The sequence below is a fragment of the Gracilinanus agilis genome, chromosome 4 (genome assembly GCF_016433145.1).
Source record: "Gracilinanus agilis isolate LMUSP501 chromosome 4, AgileGrace, whole genome shotgun sequence".
NCBI lineage: Eukaryota > Metazoa > Chordata > Mammalia > Didelphimorphia > Didelphidae > Gracilinanus > Gracilinanus agilis.
The window spans coordinates 28,169,980-28,192,619 of NC_058133.1; the positions used below are offsets into that span (position 1 = coordinate 28,169,980).

At 38.2% G+C, this 22,640-nt stretch overlaps 1 protein-coding gene across 1 annotated transcript in view; it reads left to right on the plus strand.

Moving 5' to 3' along the window:
- Positions 1-22,640, plus strand: part of FAF1 (Fas associated factor 1) — a 433,472-nt gene that overhangs the window by 187,521 nt on the left and 223,311 nt on the right. The window contains exon 7 of the mRNA XM_044674693.1: positions 10,730-10,835. Coding sequence (XP_044530628.1) covers positions 10,730-10,835 — 106 coding nt within the window. The remainder of the gene's footprint in view (positions 1-10,729; positions 10,836-22,640) is intronic.

Consider the following 22,640-nt stretch of genomic DNA (forward strand, 5'->3'; position numbering starts at 1 on the left):
CTGGGCAACTTCCCCCATCTGGGCCCATGTCATTCCGATGGCCTTTGTTTCGTTTTTGGCAGATCTTCGCCAGGTCTGTTTTGGCCTTCCAAAGTCTGGTATTGGAAATCTTTTCAGGCCATCCGATGCTCAAGATGTGACGTAGGCATCTGTTAACAGAGACCTGGAGTTTGTTGGTGTTAGCGTTCCTATTGGAGAGCAATCTTCCAGACTAGTCGATCGTTGGTTTTGTTGGTTTACTGAGGTTGTGGTTTCTGTAGCAAGTGAGATTTTTTTTTTAACCATATGGTATTTATTTTACTTTTAATAACAAATGAACAGCTACACATTTTTTTTCTTAAAATTGAATTTTAATGTGGTTCTTTGCACTCATTTGATGATGCTCAGCAATGGCAATCTCACATATCATCTTGTGGTGATCTCTCAGTGATCTTTGCATTTCGAGTTTCTCATCTCTTGTGTCATTTAAATGCCATGAAGTCTATTAAAATTATAGGTCCCAAGTATAATGTTCCTAGTGGTTTGGAAAGTGATCCCAAGAAAGAGAGGAAAGTGATGAGCTTTTGGAAAAAGAATTGTTAGATATACTTCATTTGAACAAGGTGGCTGCTATGGTTGGCCACCATTATGGTATTATTAAATTGACCATAAGGCATATCAAGAAAAAAGAGAAAGAAATCCCTGAAGCCATTGCTGCTGCTGCACCAACAGTTGCACACCATTTCCATTTAGTACATACTAAAAGATCTGTATCTTCTGTAAAAAGGGCAGCTTTCCTTGGGGTGCAGGATTGTTATAAAAAAAGGCATTCCAGTAGACTTTGGCATCATACAAGAAAACACTAATGGTTCCCTAAAGGAAAATGAAGGTGAAGAGTCTACCCCTATGGATTCTCAGGCTAGCAAAGGCTGCTTTGAAAATTTTTATAAAAGATTTAGCCCATACAATATAAAAAGAAAGGGAAAAGCGGCATCTGCCAATCAAGAGACAGTTAGAGAGTTTCCTGAAACCTTGAAGAAACTGATCAAAAAGAAAGACTATAAACCGGAAAAATATTCAATGCAGACAAAAGTGCCCAGTATTGGAAAACAATTCCTGAGAGGAAATATTTCAGCCAGGAAGAGAAGCAAGCCTAGGTTTTTAGTTTTTAAAGCTACAAGAGATAGAGTAACCCTGCTCTTTTGTGACAGTGTTGTAGAGTTCATATAAAGACAACCGTCATATATATATATATACATATACATATACATATACATATATATATATACATATATATATATATATATATATATCTGCTAATAACCCTTGAACTTTGAAAGGTTAGGACAAGTAGCACCTGCCTATCTTTTGTATGTTCAGTAAGAAAGCATGGATTACCAAAGTACTTTTCCTTGACTAATCTATCAGTGTGTGTTGCGAGAAGTTAGAAAATACTTTATCAAATGGTTAATAGATATGAATAAACCATTTTCAGATGAAGAAATCAGAGCTATCAATAATCATATTTTATGTTTGAAATCCCTCTTGATTAGAGAAATGAAAATTAAAACCTGAGGTTCCACCTCACACCTATTAGATCGACCAATATGAAAGTAAAATAAATGATAGAGGAGATGTGGCAAAATTAGGACATTAATGCGTTACTGATGGAGTTGTGAACTGATCCTGATCCAGCATTTTGGAGGGCAATTTGGAATTATGTCTAAAGGGCTATAAAACAATGCATACCCTTTGATCCAGTAATACTACTACTAGATTTGTTTCCTGGAGAGATTTAAAAAAATAAAAGGGGCAAGGACCTACTTATACAGAAATATTTATGGCTACTTTTTTTGTGGTGGCAAAGAATTTAAAATTAAAGAGATATCCATCAATTGGGGGAATGGCTGAACAAATTGCAGTATATGATGGTGATGGAATATTATTGTGCTGTAAGGAATAATGAACAGGATGGTTTCAGAAAGACCTGGAAAGAAACTTATCTGAACTGATGCAGAGTGAAATAAGCAGAACTAGGAAAACACTGTTTACAGTAACAGCAATATTTTGGAATGATCAACTGTGAAAGACCTAGCCACTATCAGCAATACAATGATCCAGGACACTTCTGAGAGACTTCATAACAAAGAATGCTGTCTACTTTCATAGAAAGAACTGTTGGCCTCAGAATGCAGATGAAAGCAAAGATTTTTCAATTGTTTATTTGGGTTTATATTTTAGGGTTTTGGTTTTATAAGATTAACCACTTTCAAAAATGAACAATATGGAAATAGGCTTTGCATGATAATACATGTATAACCCAGATTGAATTGCCTGCCATCACTGGGAGGGGGAAGAGAAGGGAGGGAGGGAGACCATGTTCCATCATATAACTTAGGAAAACTTGTGTGGAAATTCGTTATAACATGTAATTAGTTTTTTAAAAATTTAAATTAAAAAATACCTTGTCAGCAAGGGATTATCCTTCAAGGTGTTATTGCTTCTAAAAATACCCCTGGCCACCCAGAACCCCATGAATTCCATTTTGAATATGTCAAAGTCATTCACATACTAACTCTCTCTCATTCAACCTCATGATCAGGGGTAATACACACATTTAAGGCACATTGCACATGCTACTCAATGGAAAGCATCATAGAGACTATTGTGTAATTAGAATCGGTTACCCTAAAAACTATAATCCCCAGAACCCCTCTCACTTCCTGTTGTTACATGCTGACCTAGACAGGATATAAATTGGGTGGAGGTCCATCTCTCTCCCTCTGTCCTTCCTGCTTTGGCTTTGGTGGAACAGGAATTTTTGAGCAGGTAGAAAAACTTAGTCACATGGTTCTATTTTGTCAGATAAAATTTATAAAAATAATATTGGAAGTATTGGACATTAATTTTATTTACTATTGCTAGATTCAATTTATACCAGGAATGCAGGGATAATTCATCTCTAGGAAAACTGAAACATGATTTATTACTTACTTCCTTAGTAAAAAATATAAAAATCACATGATTAAATTAACAGATGCAGAAAAAACAAAGACTTTTGGCAAAGGATAGCATTCATTTATTTTGAAAACATTAAAATAATAGGAATAAATGAACCTTTTGTAGAATCATAGCATCAATTTTTTTAGACACCAATTAGTCTGCCTACAAGCATGCTCTCTGTCTTTCTGTGTCTGTCTGTCTGTCTGTCTGTCTCTCTCTCTCTCTCTCTCACACACACACACACACATTCTAAAGATGCATAGGACCTTTTGAATCCAAGATCTTTCTCCACTAAACTATCCTCTCTTAGTATGTTAAAAAGTATCTTTTAATATATATGAACTAGTGTTTTTTGACATTGAAGATACACTAAAATTCTTCCCCTCAAGATCCATAATAAAGAAAAATTTATTGTTATTACTATTATTTGATACAATTGTTGAAATACTAGCTGTAGTACTAAACCAAGAAAAAGAAATAATGAGAATAAATAAAGCAAACAAGAGGCAAAATTATCTCTATTTGCAGATGATATGATGGTTTATTTAAATCCTAGTGATTCAACAAAAGAATTAATCAAAATAATTGGCAGCTTAAATCAACAATGATCAAGAACCTACTCTGTCCCAGGTATCATTTTAAAAGTACTAGAGTTACAGAGACAAAAATGAAACAATTTTTGTACATTCAACGAGTAAGTGGGAGGGGGGGGGCAGGAAGGAGAAGCAACCTATGCATATGTATTTAATAAAATTGGTTTCATTAATTCTGTCTCACATAGATATATTGCAAAATATGGAAAAATAATTCTAGTATAGTGAAAGAGAGTAAAAGCAAAAAGGGAAATGAGTGTGAGAAAAGATGCTTGAACAGAACTCTGTATGATACAAAGTATTTTAAGAGACAGAGTATGAGGGAGTACATTCCAGCCATGAGAGATAATCACTTTAGAGGCACAGAGACAGAAAGTGGGGTGTTTGTGAGGAACAGCAAGGCCAATTAAATAGCAGGAGTAGGAATTGGTTCTGTGTTTCCTTTGGCACATGAAACCCTGAGGGTGAGGAAACTGTCCTTGAATGCAGGTCAGCACCTCTGCAACTTCGAGTCTTAGAGGATTACAGAGAGACGACATTTCTGTAAAAAGTTTTTTATGAGAATCATATAGTTCCTGGTTTATCTTGGCAGGCTGACTCCCAAGTATTTTATACATTTTTTAGTTAATTTAATCAGACCTTCACTAGCCATGTGAGGTGGGCAGATCACTTGGTCTTGTTTGCCTCTGTTCCTCATCTCTAAAATGAGGAGAAGGAAAAGGCAAATCACTCTAGTATCTTTGTCAAGAAAATCCCCAATGGGGTCAGAACTGAAAAATGATGAACAAAAAATTAATTTAAATGAAATTTCACTTATTAGCAAAATTTCTTTCTATTTCTTCTTACCAGGTTAATTAGTAACATTCAGAAATACTGGTAATTTTACTTTTCTGAAGACATAACTAACTTTTTAGTTGACTATTTTGGGTTCTTTAAGTATTCTACCATAGATACCATTATCAAAATACAATAGTATCATTTTGTCTTAGTGTTTATTTCAGCACTTAACACAGACAGGTCTTGGCACTTAATAAATATTCATTGACTAAAGACTTATTTCCTTAATTACTTTCTCCCCCCCTCCCCCCCCTTTATCTATTTGGCATAGTTGGCATTTCAAACATATCAAAGAGTGATGAGAGAATGGCTTATTCTTATGTTTTCTAACATTTTAAATAAGAATGAATACAAAAAATTTCTATACTTTTTGATATAATAATGATTTTTGTTTGTTCATGCTACTAATATTGTCTTTTTTTTTTTTTTTTTTTTTTTAACCCTTAACTTCTGTGTATTGGCTCCCTGGTGGAAGAGTGGTAAGGGTAGGCAATGGGGGTCAAGTGACTTGCCCAGAGTCACACAGCTGGGAAGTTCCTGAGGCTGGATTTAAACCTAGGACCTCCTGTCTCTAGGCCTGACTCTCAATCCACTGAGCTACCCAGCTGCCCCCTTAATATTGTCTTTTGTGCTAATAGTTTTTCTAATATTGAACTAATGCTTCATTCCTGGTATAAATCCAATATAATCATAATGCATAATATTTCCAATAAATTGTTATAGTTTCCTTGCCATATTTTAAATGTTTGCACCAACGTTCCTTAGAGTTCTTAGTCCCTACTTTTTTCCCCTATTTTGAATTTCCCTTGTTTAATTCTCTAAATTAAATTTATTTGTTTTTTTTTTTTTTTTTTTTTTTTTAAACCCTTGTACTTTGGTGTATTGTCTCATAGGTGGAAGATTGGTAAGGGTAGGCAATGGGGGTCAAGTGACTTGCCCAGGGTCACACAGCTGGGAAGTGGCTGAGGCCAGGTTTGAACCTAGGACCTCCTGTCTCTAGGCCTGACTCTCACTCCACTGAGCTACCCAGCTGCCCCCTAAATTAAATTTAAAAAAGTAAAAATACTGAATTAATTAAATTCAGTAAGTATCAAGATTATATTTGTGTGATTGAAGAAATTTGGTAGGACTCCTTATTTTCCTATTTATTTAAATAGTTTATATAATATTTAAATTAATTGTTCTTTGGATATCTGATACAATTCACTTATAAATCCATTTAGTCTTAGAGTGGTTTTTTTTTTCCCCCGTTAGTAGTTCATTTAGACTTTTTCAATTTCTTAATCTTTAACTGAGTTACTTAAATTATCTGTTTATTGTTTCATTAATATGGGTGTTTTTTATTTTATAAATGTCCATTTTATATAAGTTCTTTATTTTATTGGTATACCTATTGGGCAGAATAATTTCTAACAGTCTACTTTATTCTTCATTTGTTTTGAATTTACCTTTATTCAATTTTTGTTAATGGCAATTTGTTTTTCCTCTTTGTTTTTATCAAATTAGCTAAGGGTTTATCTCTTTTTTCAGAACAGTAGCTTTTCTTTAAATTTTGTCTGCCCCCTCTGGTTTATGGTGCTGTCTTTTAGTTGCATGCCTAGTTCTTTGATCTGTTCTTTTTTCTTTTATAAATGAAAGTACTTAGCAATATAAAATTTTCTCTAAGGATTGCTTTGTCTGAATCTTTTGATATACTTTCTCATTGTTAATGAAATTATCTCTTACTTCTATGACCCATAATTCTTTTGATTAAGTTAGTCTGTCTTTAATCCTTTTTTCAGAAGCTTTTCAGTGAATATAATTTTCATTGCATTGTTGTCATTTAAGGCACTTGACATTTCTATTTTTCTGAATTTGCTAATTAGTTTCTTATATCCAAATATATGGTAATTTCTTATATCCAAAAATATGATAATTTCTACTGAGATATATGTGTAGATTTTTTTATTCACACTCAGCAATCACCAGAGGTCTTCGATACTCAACCTTTCAAAAATCTTATTCACTTCTATAGGGTCATTATTTTTATATTTGTAATTAATTCCTCTAGGCCTCAAATGGGTACATTGAGTTCCCTCATTATCATAGTATTACTGTTTTTCTCACTATAACTCATTTAACTTGTCATTTGCACATATATTTATATACAGTCATTTGTGGTATATATGTTAAATATTGATAATAATTATCGTCTGTGGTACCTTCTAACATATTCCTTTTCCTGTTTATCTCTTTTGATCATGTCTCTTTTTTGCCATTACCATGTCTGAAATCATGGTTGCTGCTCCTGCCATTTGTGAGTTTAATTAACTAAAGCATAGTAGATTTTGCTGCAGTCTCATTTTTTTTTTTTGGTGGGAATTTTTTTTCCAATTGTATTTCTTCTAAAAATATTGTTGGAATCTGTTTTCTAATTCTTCCTCTAACCTCTTCTGCTTTCACCCTCACATTGATTATATTTGATTCATCCTGTTTTCTTATGCTTGTTCCTCTTATTGCTCTCCACAACTTCTTCACAGAGAAAGATGATGAATGAAAGAGGAATGTGCTCTCAATCAATGCTATGTATTCAAGGTGCATGGAATAGCATATTAATTTTGAGTCATTAAGTCCTGAGTTCACATCTTGAATCAGATATTTAATATCTTTTGGACTTTGAAAAAATCAAGTAACCTTTTCAGCCTCAGTTTCCCCACCTGTAAAATGAGGATGATGATAGCATTTAGCTCCTGTGAAGATCAAATGAGATGATATATGTAAAGAGCTTTGTAAATAAAGTACTAGTAAATACCAATTTAGATGAAAGTGAGGTTCAGGTGTTGTCAACTCCATCTCCTCATTTTTGTTGTCTTCTCTTTGTGCACCCTGATTTTGTGTGATGTATTCTTCTCTCCTTCCTCTCTCCCTTTCATCCCTAGTGCATTCCTCTTCTTATTTCCCTCTCTTCTTTTAAGAATATCATAACATAATAAAACTACTCCCAGGTCCTCTCTCTTATTTTAGGCCTCCTTTGATCCCTGTTGTCATTAGGTTTCTGAAAGGATATCTGTATAACCTTCCTATAAGAACGTAAACCTGCCATTCATATTTGGTTCTTTCTGATTACATTTTCATGTTTAGCTTTGTATGTTTCCGTTGTCTCAGATATTTGTTTTGTAGTTTCTATTCAGCTCTCTTATTTTCTTCCAGAATGTTTAGAAGTTTCTGTTTCATTAATTAATGCATTTTTCCCCTTTAAGATTATGCTCAGTTTTGCTGGGTGAGTTATTCTCGATTATAAGTCTTTATCCTTTGCCTTTTGGAGTACTGTATTCCAAGAATCAACCTCCTTTATAATCATAGTTGCTAAATAGTGATCCTGGTCGAATGGTTCTTTACTACTTTAACTCTTTCTTTCTGGCCACTTATTTTCTCTGACCTGGAAGCTGTAGATTTCTATGTATGGCATTTCTTGGAGTTGGTACTTTGGGATTTCTTTCTGGAGGTGACTAGTGGATTCTTTCTATTTTTACCTTGACCTCTGTCTTAGAAATCCGGATAGTTTTCTTTAATACTTTTTTGCAACATGCAGCTTAGCCTTTTTTTTTTTGTTTGTTTGTTTTTTTGTTTTTCGTTTTTTGTTTTTTAGTCTTGGTTTTCAGGGAAGGTCACTGATTCTTAAATCATCTATCCTTGATCTCTTTTCCAGGCCAGTTTTTTTTTTTTTTAATATGAGATGCCTTATCATTTCTTCAATTTCACCCCATTCTTTTGACTTTGTTTTAATATTTCCTGCCTAAGGAGTCATTAACTTCTTTTTCATTCATTCTGATTTTCAAGGTGCTCATTACTTAGTTTACATTTGTACCTTTTGTAGTAAGTTATTCTTTTCCCAGTCTTTCCTATAGTACTTTTATTAATTAAATCATTTTAAGTCTTTTTTTTTTTTTTTTAAAGCCTTGCTTCCTTCCAGGAGTTTTATTTGACCTTGTGTAAAGAATGTGTTTTTCTTGGAGGGTTTACTTGTAGATATTTTAGAGTTTTTCACCTCTTCTGGGTTTATGTCTTTGGTATCCTGGCATCATAATAGCTTCTGCTGGTGAGAGTTTTTGTCTGTTTTCTTATTCTTCCAGCTTTCTTGGAAATGTGTGTTAGTGTCAGGCATTTCAAACTTTTAGAGAATGTCTAAGTCATTCTTGGTCCAGTTTTTTAATTCTCTTTGGTCCTGCTATTTTCCTCTCAGGATATTAGATATTGTGTTCTCTAAGGATATTAGCCATGTCTTATTTTGGGGCCCTGCAGACTTTTAGTGCCCCCCAAATTGTCTGATTTAGTGCAGAGTCTCTCTCCTGAGATAATCTTTGCAAACTATTGAACCCTTTGGGTTAGAGTGACACTATTGTAAGTTTGCTCCTAGTTGGAATTCTCTTAGACTCCTGTTGACCTCACCCCTTGCTAGCTGGCTGGTAGTCTGCTAGTTCAGAGTGATAGCCCTACAAGCTCCCTGCCCTGTTTAGTCAGCTTCAGACCTGATTGAGTGCCGAATCTAAGACCTTAACCTAGGGTCAAAGCCTCACTACTAATGCTCATGTTTAGCGGTTGCTCCTTGCCCAATACAAACTTTCAGGCTAATCACCTCTCATGACCCCATGCCTTGGTTTGAAATAGCAGATCTGTAGCTCCTTAATGTACATGAACTCCAGGCCACACTGTCTCTATGACCCAGTTCTATGGGTCCATACTACAAAAGTGCCAGTTGGCTTCTGTTCCTGTTCACTGTGCAGAGTTTAGTACCTGGATCTGCTCCCTTTTCTTGCCTCATAACATAGCCTCTGCTCGATGCTTTCCTGGCTACATAGTTCTTTGTGCCCACAGACTTTCGTCCATCTTCTTATGCTGACCAAGGCTGGAAAAAGGACTCACTATATTTTTTCCTTTGGATTTCTAGGTCATAACTCTGTCTGATGTTCTTTCTGGGGTTTTGTTGAAGTACTTGCCAAGGAAAGCTGGGCTCTACTGCTTCCCTCTGTCAACTTTGCTGGTCTGGCATTTTATTTTAAAAATCATTAAATTTTATAGGCCCTTTGTCCTAATGGTACTCCTTATTAGGCATATATCTCAGGAGCTCAAGTATAGTGTGAAGGGTCCAAAATATTCCTTAATATTTATAACCATACAGAAATATTTATAGCAACATTCTATTGGGATAAATAACTGGGGAAAAGTGAGTACCAATCAGTTGGAGAATGGCAGAAAGCAAACAAACAAACAGCTATGATACATGAATACAATTGAATTTTATTATGGGATAAGAAAATATCAGTATAAAGAATTCAGGGATTCTTGGGAACACTTGAATAAAGAAAATGAGGCCAAGCAACCAGGAAAATGGTTTATACCCTTGAACACAATAATAGAAAAGAAAGCATTATGGAAAGATTTCAGAACTCTGTTCAATGCAGTGGCTATTTGCACCTTCAGAGAATTAATATTGAGACATACCCACCCTCCTATCTCTTGTAAGAGAAGTTGTAGGGACTGAAAGTGCAAAATAAGTTATACATGTTCAGATATATGCTTTACAGAACCAGCTCAGGTACCACCTCCTTCTTAAAAGCATGCTGGCATATTCTACCAACAACTTTTCTCTTAGGTGAAAGGGATCTCACTTTCCTTTCATTTTTCAATAGCATTCTACCTGAACTTCTCATTTGGATACTATTTTGTTAGTTATTGTATTTAATAGTTTAATAGTCAATAGTTAGCCTTGGGCAACTCTTATACCCTTTCTGGGCCCTTTTTCCTCATCTGTGAAATGGGACTAAATATCCTTAAACTAAGTCCCTCATATGGTTGTTGTAAACCCAAGTGTCTGATGTAATTGGAAGTTGTCAATTATCATTATTGGCCAGACACAACAACATTTTCTCTCTTCTTCCATCTACTTCTCAAAGGATTGATTCAGAGTTGTGCTTTCTGTTGCCTTTGAATTTAGGTTGAACTTGTTATGTCAGATGCTCTTGCCCATCTGAGTCGCCGGTGGTGCTAATGAAAAAGAAGACAGCATATGGCTCTCTATATGGAAATGTTCCTTTGTAGGTAAAATATTTCCAGCCAGCCGACTCTGCTTGCTTTGGTAGAGAAGGAGTTAACAGGTTAGCTCCCCTTGGTCATCCTCAGCATGGCTTCTTGCCTTTCAGAACTGCCAAGATGCTCACATTGTGCCTGGACATGTCGATGTCGAGGTTAGGGTCCTCCTGAGGGTTCTGCAGCTAGCTGCTCAGCAAGCTAGAACACGCTTGTCCCTGATTTCCTTGTTTTTCTTTCAACCCTTTCAGTGCCCTGCAGGAGTCATTAAATCAGAACTTCATGCTGATCGTCACCCATCGAGAAGTCCAGCGGGAGTACAACTTGAACTTCTCGGGAAGCAGTACCATTCAGGAGGTGAGTTCTGTCTCACAGCTGAGGAAGAAAAGGAGCTCATTATAGCTAATGTTGACCCTGTTAAAGAGGGCTTATCTCTTCTGGCTGGAAACTCTCTTTATGTTTCATTATTGGGCTCTTAATTTTAATTAACTGGAGCATCAAAGATTACTGTAGATAAACTAAATGACCTGACCTTAGAAAGATATATGGGAACTCATAATAATTCTTAAAACACTCCACTTAATATTGTATAAAAGGAAGTCATTTAAATGTAATATATTTTGTAATTTAATAGTGAGTAAACAGTAGAAATATTCATTAGAAGGGTTAAGAGAAGAGTCATGCGTGGATAGGAAGGACATATTTTAGAGAATGTTTCCTCCTCCAGTTTGGGTTACTTAGCATGCCACTGTGGGGAGAGGGTAAAAAGGTTGTTGATATTTTATAGGCTTGGCATCATTTCCATCTCCAAAATGGCCAATCAGAGCCACTCTTAGAAATCAACCCTTCCTTCCAAAAGAGAAGCAGTGACCCTACGTGTGTGCACGAGCCCACCACACTGAGCACGAGAAACTGACAACATTATGTCTCATCCGTGTACATCTGAGTAATATGTAGCATAGAATTCCAGATTGTACATGGCAGGCCACATCGAGAGGTTTCTGAACCTGTCAAGCTTTGAACTCTGGGTATTTCCAAGATTAGATACTGCCCAGGGTGGTGGTTATGAGGAGTACTTTGTGCCAAGGTGGAGTGAACTGTTGGAGGTATATCATATGATGAACAAGAATAAACTGGCACTGAGAATAGAACCATTGCCAAAGATGACCCACTTCCCCCTGAGACCAATGGGCTATTTTATGTAAGGAACTAAAGTTGGAATGTCACTTGCTGTCATTTTGCACTTATTCCCTGCGACTAGGTTTCATTCTGGGAAATGGGTAGAAGCAAACTGTTATGAACTTGATTTTTGTAATTTCTTTCTGCATTTCAAACAAATTATATGGACAAGTAAATTTAAATATTCATAACTGTAATCAATTATTAACAATGCTACAGTCTAAGTTTTTTCATATGTCTGGATTATTTTTGGTGGGGAGGACTATAAAAATGAGCAGTGTCATTTATGACCTGCATGATAGCTGTTTTCTGGAATATTTTTGTTCGAAGCCCCCATTATATTGCAGCTACTAGAATAAGATGGGTGTAGTTAGATGTTCCTCAAGGCCTAATGATGGTTGGTGTAAATTTTTTAAAAATAAAGTAGTGGTAAATCTTATGGTGGCCTTATAAGTATTATTCAGTATGAAAAAGCTTGAGCAGCTCTTGTGAATGATGAGGTCTATGAAGGATATGGCTATGTTCATTGCTTCTAGGATCCTTTTAATAACACCAAAATGAAAATAAGTTAATATTTGTTAAATTTAATGGTTGAAAATTCAAATGCCCAAGTGGTCAGCAGTGAACATGATGAAAAACTTAAGTTTATTTTCTTCTTTTTGGATGTTCCCATAGGGGCATAGGTCTTAGGGGTGGAAAGGGACCTAGAGTTTTCTAGTTCAACTTAACTCATTTTACAGTGGAGCAAACTGAGATTTGGATAGGGAAAGGGACTTAAACCTGGGAGAAAAAAGGGAGAAAGTAGCAGAACTTCGACTTGAAATCAGGCCTTATTGTGTGACATCTGAGACTCTTACATTCTATCCTATTTAAGACATACTTCCATTTCTCTTGGGGAAAATCATAGCAAATTCCTCCTTTTTCTTATTGAAAATTCCAGTCTTAGGTTGGTTTTATGATTTAGTTTGGTATTTTACCTGTCGTTTATCAGAGATACAACTTCTTCCCACAAGGGGGCAGAAAGGACTCTCCCTCAGATTATCTACAAACGCCATTTAGTGCTTTCAAATGAGCTTCTCTCCTATTAACAAAAAGGAGCATAATGGCCAAGTTATTGTTTGATTTACAGATAATTGGCATATTGCAGGAAGGAGACTTAATTTCACCCTTTTAAATTAAACAGGGAGATTTAAAAAGACATAAAATATTCATTAATGTTCGGTGATTATAAAGTAGTGGCATATATTTATTTTTCCTTTATTACTGTTTCGATGGGAAAATACTGCAAATATTTCCGAAATCGAGTTGGCCATACTGACAAGTTGAAATGTTTAAGCAGTGTTAATGCAATCTGCTCACACCTGATATCCTATGCAGAAGGATTCAAAATGACTCCATTAATTATTAAAGGAAATATTTAAAATTCTATAAATGTACCATTGTTCGCCACAGTTGGATGCAACTGTCTCTCCAGGGCTTGGTGTTTGGATTGTCACATATATTTTTAGGCTGCAGTGACTTTTAAATCATAAATATTTTTTTAGACTGTTTTCCAAGTATGGTTTACCAGTGATTTCAGAAACAGTTTTGCAAGGAGAGAGTGTCTTCATTATTTCAGAGTATGATCTCTATACTGGAGCTTCAGTTTTTCTACTGAGTTTTAAAATATTTTAGAAGGTGCTAGCCACAGCTAAGAAATGGAAGAGCCTGTATTTCTAAACCACTCCTTCCTATCCACCACCATTCTAGGAATAAACAGGGCCATCTTGCCCTTATCCTTTTTATATAGTAAGACTTTGCAGGATACAACACTCGGTGTTCTTCTGACCTTGTCCAGCAATTTTGAGGCACCTCCTTGGGGAGTCACTGGTGGTTTTCCATGAGCCTCTATAACCTAAAAGCAATAGCCACAGGCTCGGTAGGGTCAGAGCTGAAGCACAGCAATTTCTGATACAAGACTGAACATCCGCTAGATTGGTGTGAAACCAAATGGAGCCTTGGGACTCATCTGCCATTTTATTTATTGTGTAACTAGACCACGGGTGTGTTTTATATCACTGACGTGGAGACATAATGATGCTAGGTTTCCTAAATCACAAACTGAACTGCATCACTGATGCTCTAGAAATCTGCTTCCATTCATCTTGAACTGTTACAAGTGAGTGACTCCCAATTTGTTAATACATCAAGAAAACCTCATCAGTTTTCATTGTAGCATTTATTTATTGTTTTTGCACTGGGAGCAGAAATCACTGGACACTCCATTGTGGAAGGCCTTTACGTTACATTGTAAGGCAGATCTGGCTTTGAATGGAATTTCCGTTCAGTGAAATATGACTGAGGGATGAAGGCATGTTTGATCACCTGTTTTTTATGAGGTGCAACAATTATGTACAAACATTGAGGAAGAGAAATGGAGGCACTAAAGGGGTTTGATTGTGCCGTTGATCACTTCAGCAACTATATATGTTTGTGCATGCACACAAGCAATGAGAGTTGGTACTCTCTCCGAAGAGCTTTCTGTAAGCTATTGTCTGGGAAATCCCTAAGTGGCTCTAACTCAGAGCTGGGTTTCAGTTTCAGGCAAAGAGATGGTGAAGTGGGCTCCTGTCAATTGAAGCTCTTTAACACATTTTCCTGATTGAATGTATTTGTTCATTTAAAGTCCTAGGGATCCTTCTCAAGGAGAAGGAAATAATAAGGATGCCAGAGAAGACAGGAGGGAGGGGAAAAGACATTTTGACTGGCCCCAAGAAAATTGCTTTTCCTTTCCAGTCACTTTTCAGCAGTGTCTGCACAAAGTATCCAAATGAGGTAAAAATGACTGTGATTCTCTGATTCCTTCAGCACTTTATCTAAAGTTCACTTAAAACCAGTTAACTTTCTGGGAAAATGAAAATAAGCTCAAAAGATTCAAATGAATTAACTAAGGTGAGGTTTAATGACAAAATATGTTTTGTATGATTATAGTATTAATAAATATTACTGGTTGCAATCTGATGAATTTGAATTTATTTTAAAATGTAATTTACATAATCCCAAACCCCAAACACAGGTGGAGAATGGGAATAATTAGTGTCCCTAAAATCTAGCCAAATTCTTCTTGGAAACTGACCAGTTGTTGTCTCTTTTACTACTGCAAATGCCACAATAGTGGGCAAAATCTGCCCCTATTGCCATCTGGTATTGGCCAGCCAATGTACCCAATAGGACAAGGATAAGAGACCCTCAGTATCTCTCTTGTAGGTTGGGAATTATTCTTTTGTCATCTTTGCTAATAAGGTCTATAAGTCATTGCTGGAAAGGTCTGGATACTTGGAAATTTTTATTCCCCTCAACCCCCAGCAATATCACTATTCATACTTGATATTTATTTAACTTATCATAATAAAAATTGACCCATCTAAAGGTATCTCTTCTATTCTTCTGGGAAACATTTTCCTTACTGGGAACTTGTCTAACCAACTGACTCACAAGCCAGTAATTGTTCAAGTCAGAATTAAAGAGAGACAGCAAAGGTCAGAAATCTGCCACAAGACATGTACTATGTACATAAGTCATATTTGTCAGTCATCGTTTGTGCTAAATGATTATGCTATGATAAGTTAGACTAACCCTTAGTTTGAAAATAAAAACTTCCCATGGTCCAAATTGTGAGAGGATGTTTTGTTTATGGTGTGTCTCTCAACCCCATGGACTATTTTAGGCCTTATTCCCTCTGTGTGAAAATCTTGCCCAAAGCTTTAATATTTAAATCCTGCCCACCAGATTTGTTTTCCTTTTTTTTTTAACCTTCATGTTTATCACCAGTCTTTCGAATTATATATGTAAGCACACATAACTGGTTTAATTATCTATGTAAGCACACATAAACTGTGGAGTTTAGTATCTGAGATCTTGGAGCAGGTTTTGGAAATGTGTTTCGGACCATTGTGTACGTGAGAGAGAACAGCCGACTACTCTATTCTTGTTGGAAAGTTTCAAGAGTGGTGGGTGATTTTTACCCTTTGGAAAGAAAGTGGGGCTCTCCTAAATTAGAGGAGATTAGAATTAACAGATTTTCATGGACATATTTCAAGAACTAATTTTTAAAAACCATTTAAAATCATGAAAGATATCTTGGCAAGGAAATAGGCATTTTCCCACTTCAGCTCAGGGTGATGGATTCAAACCTCTCTCAGCTTTTAGTCAAGGAGATTATGAGCTTGTCCTTTAAATCTGCATGTTAACTGGGAGTTTCAAGTTGTTTTCAAAAGTGAGATCTGGAGACACCAGACTTGCAGCCAGCTCCTTGTAGTGAGCCCATCGATGAGATAAGATGCTTCTTTCCTGGGGCAGGGGTTTTGGTTTTGGGTTTTTTTTTTTTTTTTTTGTTTTGTTTTGTTTTTTGGTAGTGTTTAAATTTGTCCCATTCCCCCCCCCCCCCCCGCCCCCCCCAAAGGAAATCAGATTCTGCCTTGGCTGCCCGGGTGAGAATTCCAAGCTTTATTGTAAAACTTAAATGTTTGGTCCAATACGAGATGCTTTTGGCCGAAGGTCTTGCTTCCCTTTCATTTCACCAAAGGCTGAGAGAGCCCGGGGCCCAGGCTCATATCCAGCACGGGGACACCCCCTTGCACGAAGCCACAGTTGAAGAGACTCGACTCCTCTGAGGCCCTGATCAGCCAGGCCTTGTCCATGGCCCCAGCCCATGGCCCCTGGCCGCCTCAGGCTCCAACTGGCCCAGGAGTTGGTGGCAGTCATCACCAGGGCCATCTTTTCGCGCAAGAAAAGGCAGAGAGGAAATCGTGGCGGCTCCGGGGCCCAAGACTGTAATAATCCTCTGGTACAATACGCTCTTGACAGGTTGTAATCGTGCTAATTGAAGAGCCTAATTCCTGCTCGCTCGGCGCCGCTCAAAGGCGGACCCAGCCGCTTGTTTTCCTTCGGACCAGATGGTCTCCACGAACACCTACTGTGCACTTGAAGAGCTCCCAGGAGCCTGACAAAGGCTGCGCTTGCCTGCAGCCGCTGCTGAAGACGCTGCTAGTGCCACTGCCTCAGCCTCTGCTGCTGCCGCTGAGCCTGGGCCGCCTGCCTCCCGCCTCCCGCTAGGGAAGCCCCGGACACTGGACAGCGGACGGACATCAGGAGGAGCCAGGCTGAACCCGGGGCGGAAGCCCTATCCCTACCGGCCTGTTCTGCCCCTGCAGCCCAGCCTCCCCCCACCCCTCGCCCCTGGTGAAAGGCAGCCTTGGAGCCGCTCTTGGGCTGCGTTATTGGGGGGTCGCCGCCTTTGTCCTAAAGCAGACTCTTTGAGCGCTAGCGAGAGAAAAGCCACAGCAACAGTTGACCGAGTTGACTGAGCAGGCGCTTTGTGTCCCGCCAGGAATCCCTGCTTTGGGGCCCTTTTGTGTTGGCCCTGGAATGTGGTCCCCGTCGCCGCCTCCCCGCTCCCCCCACCCCACCCCAGCCCCACCTCCAGCCCCGATTAGGGCCGGGCTTAGGTTCCCCGGCCAGAGCTGTTTTGTCGTCCCTTTAATTTCATATTTTCTTTCCGTCAAGTTAGCAGCAGCAGCAGAGTATATGCTCGAGAACCCCTGGTGACTTGTCGAAGGCCGAGGCAGGCAGGCGGGCCGGCGGCTCCGAGCCGGGGCCTCCGAAATGGTCAGGCTAATGAGAAGTCACTCCCTCACACGTCCGGGCACATACATAAACCGCAGCTCAGTTAGTCTTTCTTTCCCCCTGTTTGGTGAGGAGCAGAAGCGCCGTCTTCCAGGACCCGTCCTTCCTCGGCCCACCGTGGGCCCTGCCCAACCTGAGGGAACCTGGAGGGGAGCGGGCGGATTTAGCACTCAGAAACCCCTTTGGGAAGTAGGGAGTGAGCCTCCTGGACAAATAGCCAAGGCGGCGGCTAGGCGCGGAGCTAAGCTACCAGCGAGAAATTAGTTGGAGAATTTCCGCAAACTTCTGGTAATGTTCAGTAATCCTCCGCCCAGCAGCGACATGGAGTGATCCCGAAGGGGAGCTCTGCAAACTGCACTCCTTAAGCTTGAAGCCAGCCCCCTGCCTAGTTAGCACAATGGGGCATTCCTGGCTCAGTCCTACGGCAGCCTCCGGCCAGAGACTTCGGAGGAACCAGCTCGCACTGCTTCCCGGTGACCTGGCATTTTTCACAGTCTTAAGAGAACTGACTTTTTATACTGTGTTTTTATGGTGAAGCCCAAACTGGCGTGGAGGCACAGGCAAATGGCAGTACCAGCAGCCCTTCTCGGCAGTTTTTGATTGTAATAAATAGCAACCAGTAGGAATGGAATCATCCTGATAGCTTATAATTAGTGAAACCGTAATTGTAAACATTCCAGCCCTTTCTTAAAGTTTATGCCAGTCGCCTTAAATAAATACCATGCATAGACTCTTTATGTAAAATTGAAAGATAATGCCCTGTGGTAGTCGGTGTTTTCATTACAATCTCAATTAAATGTCTTGCCGAAAAAAAATTCTTCTGGGATTTCTCAGAAATATAAGTATTTCAAACCAAAGAGGATGGAAAACCATCACTGGCCTTTAAAACAAAATGCATCCTCTTTTTTTTTTTTTTAATTTTTCTTTTTTTTATTAATTTGGTCATTATTTTAGGGCTTTTTCATTGGAATTCAAGGGGAGGGGGAAACTCCAACCCTCAACCAGTCAAATAGGCGGGGATAGCAATAAGCAGTGAGGTGTTAATGAATTGATATCCTGGAAGAAAAAAAAAGCTTTCAAGAACTTATCTGAATGAGAAAGAAAAACTTATTGAATTTTTACGGCAAGAAACTCTTTAAAATGAAGGTTAAGCTGCTTGGTTCTATTACTTGTAGGCACAATAAAAGCTATCTTCAAAGAGAGAGCCTCAATTAACAGGGAAGGAAGGGAATGGGATTCTTGGGGACAGAGCAGTGGACACTCCCTTCCCCAGCACTGCCAGGGCTGCTTCCCTAATGATGAAGAGTTTGTTGATACCGCTATTTAAAATACTAACCTCCACATTTCATGGATATGCTTAGCAAGAGTGAAGAAGGGGCTCTCTGATTGTCCAGGGAAAAGGGTTAGGGAGAGGGCCACAGTTACTCCATAAATTGTATTAAAGGTTCATACTAAAGTAAAGTAGTTCTCATACTTAATTGTCCTCTCACTGGAAAATGGGCCTCATTAAGCTTCTCTCTTTGTTTTGAAACAAACACAAGAGTAGATTAAAATGATTTGGAAGCCTTAGAAACATCAGTTTTGCCATAGGTTAGGTCTATTCAAGTGAGAACTGCGCCACAAAATTGTGTATCAGTAGAGAGCTGAAAGGGGCTTTATTTATAAACAGTCTAGTCCACTGCCACACATTTTACAGGCAAAAGAGGAAATGTTTTGTCCAGAATGAAGAAGCTAGTAGCAAAGCTGAGATTTGAACTCAAGCCTTCCAGTCTTAGTTTTCGTTTATTCTTATAAGCCAATTTAACTTGACCTATAAAAAGACCCTCCTTCTTAGAATTGTTTTCTGATTTTCTAATGTGTTTTGTATATACTAGTGCCAAGCCAAGAAGATATTTAGAATGGTGAGCTTTTTATTCATCTTTTCTTTATATCTATCTATCTATCTATCTATCTATCTATCTATCTATCTATCGCTGCTGCTCACTTATTAGAGGAGGGGTAAAATACCCCATGGTTTCTCTCAATAGATCCCTGTTACTGTGTTTTTTTTTTTTGTTTTTTTTTTAAGAGGAGAAAAAAGATGTTAAAAGCTCATGGCAAACATTTGTAATAAATGGCACAATGTATGCCTTGCTTTGTGGTAGTTGCGTGACCAGACAGTGGAGCCCAGGATTGTTTTAAGGTTTTTACAGCTGCAGGGGAAAAGCATCTGTTCGGAGTAAAGCCGGCATTGTTTAATTTTGACACTCACTTTTCCATGCTTCTTGTACCAGGCTCTGGATTAGATGCCACAAGGATGAAATTTGTTTTAAGTTGCTCCCCAGTGCAGCTGTCCCCATCGATGGCTGCGTCAGCTTAAGCACAGCAGACGTAGCCTAAACAAGCATCTTTGTCCAGGGTCACCTCGCTCGGCCAGGAAGGCTCAGAGGAGGAATGTTAGTAATAATGTTTATCATGAATAATGACAGAATTAATTTGCAGGCTTATTTAACTCACATAGGATTCCAGTTTCAGTGATTTCCACCCCCCACCTCTAAACCCCACACCCGGGAGCAGCAGTAACATTATTGAATCTCTCTTTTAAATTTTGTTTTTTGAGAAAATCAAATGTTCTGTTTTCATGGACCTCATTCTTCAAGCTAAATTGTGTGGCAGAATGACCAGATTGCTTGGTGACTGAATTAGCAGGGAACTGAAAACAAAACCTCTCCCAAGTCTGAGGGGCTTTGCAGCAATCTTGAAAAATGGACAATTTTATAGAATAATAATTTTTCTTTAATGTTTCAAGTGAATGAAAAATGAAAGAGCCCTTCACTTTGTGGGCTTCCTGGAATTGTGTGAATTTCTACCCAGCTGGTCCAAATTGATTGATACAGGGCCAAATATTTGTCTGCCTACATTTCAAAGTCTGTAATTTGCTAATGAATTGTGGTAATAATCTTTCATCATACATGAAAGATTTAGCCAAACAATTTGCTAACTATGTATTTTGATCACAACATTTTTGGACTTAAACCAAGCTTTACATCTGTTTTACAGATAATATACAGGGCCTGGAAAGGGGAGGAAAATACCCTTAAACCTGGTCACTCACTGAGAGGGGGATTGAGGGAGCCTGGGGGAAGAAAGTCCTTAGAACCAGGGTAGGGCAGTGATGAACAGGACCTGTGGGTGAGAGTGGTGGGCTAGTGCCATTCAAGCTTATTGTATAGGCCAACAAGGAAATATAGCTTGACTTGGGCCTGAAATGCTGCCTAGGAGACCCTGGGCCTGGCAGAGAAAAAAACAATGGATGTGTATTGTAAGTGTTCTGTTCTGTCTTGCCAGAAAGTCAAATGTCCACACATTGGAGCAAGTTCAAGCAATGAGAAAGGAGACCAAGGGGCTTTTGAGTGATAGAAATCATCAAGAAATAAGCTTAGTTTGACCAATTAATAACTAAAGTGAGAGTCAAAATTCCCTGCAAATATTTAAAATGGCTCTTGAGCCAAAGAGATTCAGAATAATTCAGAATTCAGAAAATTCAAAATAATAATATAAAGGAAAATTATTAGTCTGTTATTGTGAAGTGAATATTTTAGATAGGATTAACTCTTTTGAGGGGTTTTGAGGTTTCAAGTTAGACTCTAGAAAGAATTTTCCATTGGCTAGTGAAAGGAGAAAAAGCCAGGAGATGGTGGGAAATGTGACTATCTGCATCACTCTGACAAGCTCAGATGGCCATGATTTCTTATTTGCATTGTGATATCTGAATTGTTTCCAAGTTGCTCATTAAGAGACTTTCAATAATATTATTGAATAATTTTTCAAAGCCAACAGTTTTATCTCAGGTGTTTGCAAATCCTGTTAGTAATTTTAAACCCATTTCTCTTAAGAACACTTTGGAAGAGTTTGCTTTGTGAAGTGTTTGTGTGAGGTGCTTTAGTAAAGACTTCTTTCCCAGTATACAGAAAGAATGAAAGCACTCTTTTGAAAGGAGCTGTCTCAGACACCATCCTTAACAGAAGCATCCTGTTCTTATTGGGGCCAAAGAAAGATAATTGGGCCTATGGGTTCTTGACAGAAACCAGGGTGTTTGAATACGAGGAACTTGTAGAAGAACATGTAGTGAAAATAGTAGTGATGTTGAAAAGAGATGACCAGAGAATCTCTACCCCAGACTATTTGGTGACCTACCTTGGGCTGTTGAGAATTGGTGCTGATATTTGCCACCTTTGCATGTGGGGTCAATAAGATGCACTTAATTTCAGTTGAAAAGTATTGGTAATGTTGCCCCCTATGTTGCCTTCTTTCTCTGCCTGGGGGACAAGGCTGTACTTCTCCTTTGAACTAGAATCTTGTTCTCTCCATGCCTATACTTCCCTTCATTTTAAAATCCCCTTTCCCCCACTTCTCACCCCCCAGGAAGGCTTCTCACAAACACTTTGTTGGTCTCTACTCATCCTACTCTTATCTCATATTATTGCCTAACCCTATTCTTTGTGAGTACTTCTTCATTTTTCAGTTAGCTTGCAAAAACTCCTTGGCAGGAGCTCTGTCTTCTCTAAACTTTGTTTTTCACCCTGAAACTAGCATACAATGTTGTATACTCTGTATACAACAGGCATTTAATAATAAATTGTGGATCTGAACTGGAAGTTAAAATTTAAAGAATCTTCCATTGTTTTTTATCCAGTTACTTCTCAATAGTCTGAGTTAATTGGAAGATATACACAATCAATTTGGGAACGAAGTGGCCAATGCATACAGAAATGAAATAACAAGGATTTGATTTCGCCAGTTAGAGAGTCTTCTTAGTTTAGTTGTTGACTTTTAAATTTTATGAAAAATTTTTGCTTTGTTTATGAAAATATTTGCTTTGTTTTGAAACTCAAAGTATGGCACTGGCTTTTTGATAAGTATTTCTGGATCATTGATGTTTTTATCAAGAACTTCTTTGCTCTTTTGCCTAAAGAATATGTGAAGTGCATATTTCATGAAGACAGTATTTTTGATGCAGTGATTTCTCCCAGGGTAAAAATTTTTAGTAGATATAGGTTAAACTCAAATCATTGTAATGATTAGTATTTAGCGCAGAACCTAGGGCAGTGTTGGCAAAGGTTTTCAAATTCTTGCACCCAAACTGCAACTTCAAGCTGTCTGTGACACCTCTCCCCCTCCCTCCTGCATTGCCCCTGAGAGTGGATGGAGGAAGTGCTTGCTTTGGGTGGCTGGACAGAGGAGTGGAGCATGCAAAACTGGTTCAAAACTAGGCACTGGGAAGAGGGGGAACAGAGCATCTCCCCTGCTCTCCCCCCCACCCCCCAATGTGGTATGTAC